Source organism: Aulonocara sp. 'chitande type north' Nkhata Bay, linkage group LG9, assembly GCF_057382095.1.
Source record: "Aulonocara sp. 'chitande type north' Nkhata Bay isolate Kocher_YH1m ecotype deep benthic linkage group LG9, A_spYH_male_GT1.1, whole genome shotgun sequence".
Lineage (NCBI taxonomy): Eukaryota > Metazoa > Chordata > Actinopteri > Cichliformes > Cichlidae > Aulonocara > Aulonocara sp. 'chitande type north' Nkhata Bay.
In genome coordinates, this window is record NC_141352.1 from 9,019,405 (window position 1) to 9,028,598 (window position 9,194).

A 9,194-nucleotide genomic window follows, 5' to 3' on the forward strand; every position below is an offset into this window, starting at 1 on the left:
ATCAGTTTACACAGGAAGTCCCCCTCACACAAAGTCATGTGACAGATCATGTGCTGGTTAGTGTTTACTTCCCTTGGAGCTCCTGAGTTCTCACAGATAAGGATTATGTTCTTACAAAATAAAAGCCAACAAGAAGAATTTTCCATGTTTGTGTTTTATTCTGAATTTGCACCATGAGACCAACATCCTGTTGAAAACCCGACATTACTGTTGAAGCTAGCAGCAGACAGCAGGGCTTCCTGCAGGCACACCTGCTCTCCTCCACTGTAAACATCTGAAATCAGCAGACCTGTTCATAACGTTTCATTCTCACTCTTGAACTTCCTGCTTTGACCCAACCCTCCATGCCTCCTGAACACAGGAAAACAGGAGCTTTAATGTTTTTACTAGAAGAAAAATAAATTCATTTGATTTTACAACAGTGAGGTTTCAGCTGATTTCTACTTCTTTCTAAAGTTTTTGAGGGTAAATCTGTTTTCCTGCAGCGTGATGGTAATAAGAGCGCCTCGGTGACGCAGCAGCTCGTTTCCCCCTGAAGTCGGGTTTTAATCTACGAAGCGTTTACAAAAACACACACTGCGAGCAGCGTGGGACAATCTTAGCAGGAAGACCCGAGCCTCAGGAAACCGCCTCTGATCGTCTGACGCTCTGACTTTAACGTCCAATGTGGTTAAACGTTAACCCCGCCCCCTCACTCTTCCCGTTTACAGGAAGCAGCGAGTAGGGTGGTGGGTTGGAGGTGCCGAGGCGTCGTCCTCGTCCTCCGTTCATCTCTTTTTCGGATTTGTCTAAAAACACGGCGGGATCATGAAGAATCTGCGAGCTGTGCGGGCGTTAGTCATCGGCGTCGGGCTCTAAAGGGGGGCCGCCGTCCTCCGAGGTCACCGGGAAGGTTTTCTTGCCTCGTTTCTGGATGTGGTCTTCGTTCCTCTTCTCCAGCGCCACGATCTGTCGAGCAGAGAGACGCCGCGTGACTCCAGCTGCTTCTTAACCACAGTGTTGAACTTTTTCTCTAATTTAACGACCCCACGAGAATTTAACCGGCACCAAAACATCAGACAACCCTGATAACTGAGGATCATCAACCTGCAACATCTGCGTTACCTCTGCCATGAACTCGGCCTCGTCCTCGGCGCCCACGGGGATGTTCAGGCCGGTCACGGCGTTGAAAAGGTCATAGGTGCTCATGGCCTCGCTCACGCCTCTCTTCTGGAAGAACTGGAGCGACAAACGATTTAAATAAAAACGAGTGAAATCGTGAGTCAGGTTTAAATTTCGTGATCCAGCAGAGAGGAGACGGGCTTACCGTGGAAACGTTCCTGCAGTCTCTGAAGAGGAACTCCAGACCGTGGGGGTGGGTGGGCTCCACGGACTGACTCACGTCAATCAGCCACACCTGCAATGAGAGCGAGGGTGACTGATGACATCACAGAAGGTAAGAGGGGGAGGAGGACAGGTAAAAGCAGGGCAGCTTAACTCCCTCCCGATTCTGCCCCCTCTCCCCTCTCTCCTCCACGGTCTCACTGAACTCTGTCACACACACACACACACACACACACACACACACACACACACTCTCTGACTCACTCACTGGCCTGCACCAGTTACCAGTCACTTTGTGGAGCATTGGACTGCCACTACCTCATAAGACTCTGTTGTTACACTTTCTCTTACCGTACATTACTAAATCTCCATTTGCACTATTTGCCTATTTGCACTACTCTGCCTGGTTTACACCCAATGTCATTTACCCATTATATTGTATAGCTTTCTTGTTATATGTAAAATTGTATTTATTTAAATTTTTACTTTTTAATTATTTTACCTGCATTTTTTAATCACTCTTATATTTAAATGTTCATTTGCTATTTATCTAGGGTTTGAGAGTAACGTCGTTTCTATTCTCTGTATGTCCTGTACATGTGGCAGAATCGACAAATAAAGTTGACTTTGACTTTGAGCTGTACCTTCCCTTCGTGCCACAGCATGTTGTATTCGCTGAGGTCGGCGTGGACCAGGTTGCACTCCTGATACAGCTGCTGCATCACCTGCACGGGAAGACGGCGAGAAGCCGCTGTCAGACGTCTTCTTCTCAGACTCAAAATGAAACGGAATTTAATCCTGACAGAGACGTCTGCAGGAGAAAGGAATGAAAACAAAGAAGCGGACTTCCTGTGGGCGTACGTACGTGGAGGACTTGGTAGTAGGCGTTCTTCAGGTCCTCTGAGTTCAGCATGGCGTCTTTGAGTTTGGGGGCGGGGACGTGGTCTTTGCCGATGAACGACATCACCAGGATGTGTTTCTTCAGCAGGACCACCTCCGGGCACGGGATCTCGGCCTTCTTCATCCTGAAAGCACACAGCCGGGGTTTAGGTCACGGAGCGGCTCCCGCCGCCCCCCCGTGGACTCCACTCACCTGCCCAGGTTGTGCATCTCCTTCTCGGCCCACAGACGGATGATCTTGCGTGGGTTCAGTTTGCTGAAGCGGTCCTTGAAGCGGTAGTCGTCTTTGATGTAGCGGTCTCTGTTCTTGAACTCGTTCAGCGTCGTTTTAAACACCTTCAGCACCACCTCGTCTGGGACGGGCTGCTCCTCCAGGCTGACGCACACACACACGCACACACACACGCACACACACGCGCACACACACGCGCACACACACGCGCACACACACGCGCACACACACGCGCACACACACGCGCGCACACACGCGCGCGCGCACACACACACACACAGTAAATCAAACACCACCTGTGGGCAGGTGTGCGTTTCCCGTCTCAAAGCATTTGTAACCTCGCGGCTGATTTTCCCGCTCACCTCCCTCCGTCGGCGTGGAACACCACAGACTCCTTCCCGGTGCTGATGCAGCCGTTGATGTTTTCCAGCACGCCGGCGTTCACCATCTTGTACATCAGCAGGCGAGTGCGAGGGTCCACGGCTTGCTCCTGAGGAGAGAGGAGGAGGAGTCAGAGAGCTTCAGCATCCTGCAGCGGGCGGAGGGCGTTTCCATACGTACGGCGGTGGAGTGCTCCTTCTTCTCGTGCAGCCTGGCGCTGCGTCTCTGCTCGCTGTAGCAGTGCCGCTTCAGGGAGTTAAACACCTGATTGGACAGCTTCAGGTCCATCCCCAGGCCGTCACCGACGTGGACCTCCGGGGCAAACTGGACGAGGGAGAACAGCACGCAATGAAAACGGCGGTGCGGCTGATACCTGCTGTGTTAGAGACACACACACTCTGTTCTCCACCTGCTCCACCCGGAGCTGCCCAGCAGCTACAGCGTCCCACTTCAACCTGCCGTGCTGCTGAGGCCAAAACGAAGCTTTGAAAGCCGCGCAGGCTTCATCTGAGCGACACGAGAACTCTTTTTGTTTTCAGACAACGATCTACAAATCAGATATTTAAGCAAAGCGAGCTCGGCCATCTTACGTTGTCCATGCGTGCCGTGTTCTTGCGGCCGCAGGTCACTTCGTCATGTTTGGTGGTGATGTTCTTCCCCTTCCCCGTGAAGCCTTTCCTCGGTGTGGTCTGAGGTTTGTCTGAGACGAGACACACACACACACACACACACACACACACACACAGAAAAGGATGATGGTGAAGTTGAGACAGAGTGTAAAGAAGCTCAGCGACTGACGCGTCAGGCCGCCGTTTGGCGCTCTGACGTGTTGCTGTGATTTTGTCCTCCCCTGCAGGCGTCCTACCGGCTCTGTAGGGGTCGTGTCTCGTGTCCTGCCAGTCGACCTCGTCCCCGGAGCTGTCGCTGTCGTCGTACGGATGAACCATGCGGTAGTTCTCGAAGGAGATGGACACTAAAACAGAAACGTGTCACACTTTGAATGAAACTTTATTAACCGCTGTTCACAGACACGCCGACCGTGGCGCCTTCAGAACTTCAACTGCTTCACATAACCCGAAGCTTTCTGAATCACCTTTGCTGTCCCCGTTGAACTTCTTCTCCTCGCGCCGCAGCTGGTCGTCGAACTCGCGGTCGAACTGCATCTGCAGCATCTGGGCGAGCATCAGGTCGCTGGTGGTGTCGGGGGCTTCGTCGGGCAGCAGCTCGGCTGCAGGACTGAGAGACAGACGCGTTACCACCTGAGAACCTTTTAAAGCTCTTGATTTACTGACGACAGGAACGTTTGACGTTAACAGGATGGAAACTTTTAACCCTCAGAAGCTTCAACGGGAACTCTTACTCAGAGAGCGCCGGGAAGACGGCATTCTCCTCGTCCAGCTGCTTCGCCAGCTGTTCGCTCATCACCTCAGCGAGAGAGCAGGCTGGAGCCGCCGGGGCCGCCGAACCCCACGGGCTCTGACAGTGACAAGGAATAGACACATGAAATGACTGAAGGACCTCCAGAGAACGCCCCACATGAGTAATCAGAGTACTTGGATCATGTTACTGACATTGCGATTACCTCAGGTTTCTTTGATCTTCAGTTTTATACTAATTCACTGTTTATATTCACACACATTCTTTAATGTTCCACAGATTTAAATGGATATTTATTGTTTTTACTTCTGTTTTACACATTTTATTATTTTATGTGTTTATGGTGAGCTTTTATCTTTTGCATCATATACATATATTATTTTATATCACACTCCCTTTTTGTGAAGCGTGTGCAGTCCAACACGGGACTGTATGACATCATTTCTCTCCTGATACCAACAGTTTCTGGATTGTTTTCTGGAATCTTTGTTATTGATTATTTGGTCAAAAAATAGTCCAAAAATCCCCCAAAATGTCCTGATTTACTCTACGGACGTCCCCCAAACTCAGGATATCTTAATGACAAAAACTATCTGACAAATTATCAGAAAGAAAAACAGAAGATAAGAAAAATCTGTCATCATAAAAACTTTTTCTTGATTATCAGCTAATAAAATTCAAATACTGGTGCAGTCAGAGCTTATTTTAGCCAATGAGCTGAAGTTTAAACTGGTGGAAACGGAGTCGAGATTTTAGTGTTTTTTAAATGTTGGTTTTTCACAGATGGATGTTTCTTATTTCCTCCAGTCCGCCTTCAGTCGAGCCTCGGTGCTGCATGAACAGGTGAGTCAGGAGCTACAGGTGGGCCTGAGTCACCAGGCACAGAAGAACATGTTCAGACATGTCTGAAGCACAGCTGGTTATTATTTACAGTCTGGGGCAGGAGTGTTAAATATAAGGCCCGGAGTCCACAAATGGCCCGGCAGAGGCTCCACTCTGGTCCACCGGACTTTGGAAATTATGGAGGACTTTTAACTGGATTTCCTGAAGTTTCACCGTTTTCCTCACTGACTCAGACCCCCTCACGAGCCACTACAGCACAGTAATTATGTTATAGACCGATAACTACACTTCCTGTTTACTGACAGTAAAACAAACACTGTTTTCTGATTACAGGACAGTCTGCGCCTCCGCAGCTTCCTCTGTAGCGTCACTTCTGTTATAGTTCAAGCCCACAGGCAGCTGATTTCTCTGTGACGAAGGAAAACTGATGTTACAGCTGAAACTCTCCCGGACTCGATGTGAAGCTAAACCTTTGGCTCACGAAACGTTTCCGGGATAAACAGGTGGAATCTAGAGGTGTGTCATCACAGAGGCTGTCTTGGCCCGGTCCAGTCCGGGTCAAACCGGCCAGCCTGTGGTCTGAGCTGAAGCATCGGTGAGCTCATCTCCTGCTTTAACCACCAGCTGACAGGCTGTTATCTAAAATAACACACAGCTCGGTGCTAACCCGGTGCCTCCCGGGTTATCTGCAACCAGAGCCTTTAAAGGAAACAGCCGCCATGGTAGCACTGGGAGCGGCTAACAGCAGCCGCGGCCGCTCCCCGAAGTCTAACCGATAACCGCGGCAGGAGAGCCGGGCAGAGGAGGGACCTACCTTCGGTGTCTGCGCTGTGACTCCTGATTGATCCATGATGATGACGATGATGATGATTATAGATCGATTCTCTCCGCGTGGGGTGAATGATGGCTAGCTGCTGAGCTAACGTTAGCTTTGAAACTTCCAGAAAGTAAGGTGAATAAAAACCTCCACGCGCTGTGACACCTGAGCCAAACTGTGCTGGACACTTCCGGAACCGCGACAGAAATAATTTACGAGCCGGAAACAGAAGATTTTTTAATAAACCAACGGCTGTAAGGAGGCAGAAGAGGCCGCACAGAGGAGCTTCACAGAACAGTTGACCCTTAGCACGACAGGAAGAACGTCACTGTTCAACTAAGACACTACTGCCCGCCTTCACAATAAAAGCCCTCCCACTTTTAAATTAATACGTTTCCAGAACTAAAATCTTCTGAAATCCAAATGTCTGCATCTTTAATCTCAATGTTTAGTTGTTTTCTTCCACTCCATTGATTTAAAATCGCCTGGAGGTCAAAAAGTCACAAAATCTGAAAAAAAAAACGCATGAGCATCAATTTATTTAAAAAGTAACACAAATCAAGCTTCTTTCCAGTGATGTATCATTTTCTACTTTTAATATGTTATTTTCTTTTTCATTTATTATATGAAAATAAAATAAAAGACAAATAAATGATTTAGCCTCAATAGCCAGAAATGTAACCACCGTTTACCATCAGCTAGCAGATATCACATCCAACCCAGTAATCTTGTCCCAGGCAAACTGGGTAAACTGGTGCCCGGACGTGTGCCCGGAGCAGACCCGGGACACCCTGGACAGATTCCATCTCTCAGCTGGGCTGGAAACGCATCAGCGCCCCCTGAATGAACCGCGTATTAAAAAGAAATCAGTAAAAAGACGATTAAAGATGAAACTTTTTAGAATATAATAAAACATGTTAACAATCAAGCAGCTAAATCAGTTACAAAGATTATTAATATTTATATTGAAAATGATATATTAGCACGTGTGTGGTGTGAAAGGTGAAATTTTCGATGTGAAATAAAATTTAAAAAAATGACGTATTTGAAAGCTTCATCATCTCTGCGCGTTCCGCATGCGCGTTCAGACTGTGCGGCTGCGCGCACGACCTACAATCTGTCAGCACAGGTTGACTCGCGAACGCGCTTCGCTGTCACAGGTGTGTAAAGTCACGCGGTGTTTACATTAACCAAACCGGAAGCCGCCCAAGTGGGACTTAAAAATAAAAGCAAAAAATGAAACAATCAGAAAATTGGATAAAATAATCGTTTTTATTTGTTGCAGGAAGGTCAAGGTCAAGGTCAAGGTAACTTTATTTATACCCAAAGGCAAGGTAAATTTGCTTTACAGAAAAATGACAGCATTTGACATCCCTTTAAAAACACACATACCTAGTAAATATATAAAACTCACTGTGGCACATATATAGTAGTTTTGATATTTCGAATCAAAAACAGTTCTTATTTAATTCAGTGACAGCAACGGGGACAAAGCTATTTTTATAACGCTTTGTCCTGCATCTCGGAAATAGAAACCTCCGTCCTGAGGGAAGAAGCTGAAATTCACCCCTTAGAGGATGGGAAACATTTTTAAGGATTGATAAAGCCATCCTCTGTACCTGCTTGGAGCACAGGGAGGCTAAACAAGACTGTGGCTCACCTATCAGACGACTGGACCATCTCACTATCTGATTCAGAGAGTTTTTCTCTGTGACAGAGGTCTGACCAAACCATGCCACCAAACAAAAGGATAAAACAGACTCAATAAAAGAACGATAAAACAAAGTTAACATTTTTTGGTCAATGTGGAAATGAACAAGTTTCCTAAGGCAATAAAGGTGCTGGTGACACTTTTTACAAACTGATTTGCAATTTTGATCAAAGTTCAGTTTTTCATTGATTATGGTCCCAAGATATTTATATGATTGTACTTGCTCTATTTTCTGACCTTTAATTAAAGTGACTGCTTGCCCATTTTGTTGTTTCCTAAAATCAACAACCATATCTTTTGTTTTAGATATGTTCAGCTGGAGATAAGACTCCTCACACCACTGAACAAAGTCATCAATGACTGGACCGTGGTTAGTTTCACCCTCTTTCAGTAAGCTGACAATAACAGAGTCATCTGCATATTTAATGATGGCCCTGTTTTCATGTCTGCTCTGACACATGTTTGTATAGAGAGTGAATAATAAGGGCGATAAGACGCAGCCTTGAGGAGAACCTGTGGAGGAGGACACTGGGTCAGACAGAACCCCATTTATTCTCACTCTTTGTGACCTGTCAGTTAAAAAATCTAAAATCCAGCCCAGCAGGTTTTTCCTGATTTCAAACTGTTCTAAAAGTCTTTTAATTAAAATATGGGGCTGTATTGTATTAAAAGCCGAAGAAAAATCAATGAAAAGAAGTCTTGCAAAAGTCCCTTTACTCTCTACATGTTTAAGAATCAGATTTAGTAAAGTCAAAAGTGCGTCCTCCACTCCTCTGTTGGGCCTGTATGCAAACTGCATTGGATCCAGCTGACCTTCAGTCTCTTCATAATCACATTTCTGATGAGTTTTTCAAAGACTTTCATTACAACTGAAGTGAGGCAACAGGCCTGAAGTCGTTTAGATTTAGGGACAGGAACCACGACTGCTTCTTTCCAAAGAGAGGGCACATGTTGTGTTTGCAAGGATTTGTTAAAAATAACCTGAAATATAGGACTGAGTTCATCAGCACAAGATTTAATTAGGCGGCCACTAATATTATCAGGACCTGGCTCTTGTTCACACTGACTGTATGAAAGGCCTTTTTAACATCGCTGAGTTCAATGATAAAGTGCTGAGTGTCTCTCAGTTTCTGTTTCAGTTCCAAAATATCCTCGCTGAAATCAGAAGAACTAAAACGAGCATAAAACATGTTTAAAGCATTTGCAAAATCTCTGTCTGAATTAAAACCATCTAAAATGACCTGACTGCTGCTCTGGGGATTTTGAAACCCTGCTATGGTTTTCATACAAGTCCAGGCAGACCCAAAAGTTTTTGCAGCAAATTTGCTTTCAAGAAGGTTTTTGTCTGTTTTGCTTTCAAGATCTCGATTTTCATTTCCTTTGTGGCTGTCTGAAAATCGGTAACAGCCCCTCTTTAAAGGCCTGTCTCTTTTTCCTTAAACAGGATTTGACACTTTTAGTGACCCATGGCTTATTGTTAGCATAGACTTTAACGCGCTTACGGGGTATAATCATGTCTTTACAAAATATTGCATAAGAGCTAGTAACATCCACCAAAGTGTCGAGATCATCTCCACAAGACTGAATAAAAACTTCCCAATCTGTACACT

At 46.2% G+C, this 9,194-nt stretch overlaps 1 protein-coding gene across 1 annotated transcript; it reads right to left on the bottom strand.

Moving 5' to 3' along the window:
- Nucleotides 1-136: 136 nt before the first annotated feature.
- On the bottom strand, nucleotides 137-6,202 carry riok3 (RIO kinase 3 (yeast)). Its single transcript, XM_086305617.1, has 13 exons — nucleotides 5,871-6,202; nucleotides 4,197-4,312; nucleotides 3,930-4,072; nucleotides 3,702-3,809; nucleotides 3,427-3,536; nucleotides 3,017-3,160; nucleotides 2,818-2,945; nucleotides 2,417-2,599; nucleotides 2,189-2,348; nucleotides 1,968-2,048; nucleotides 1,307-1,396; nucleotides 1,105-1,218; nucleotides 137-948 (listed from the first exon to the last, which is right to left on the bottom strand). The coding sequence occupies exons 1-13, from the start codon at nucleotides 5,904-5,906 to the stop codon at nucleotides 835-837; spliced, it is 1,527 nt and encodes a 508-aa protein (XP_086161743.1). The 5' UTR covers nucleotides 5,907-6,202; the 3' UTR covers nucleotides 137-834.
- Nucleotides 6,203-9,194: the final 2,992 nt, after the last annotated feature.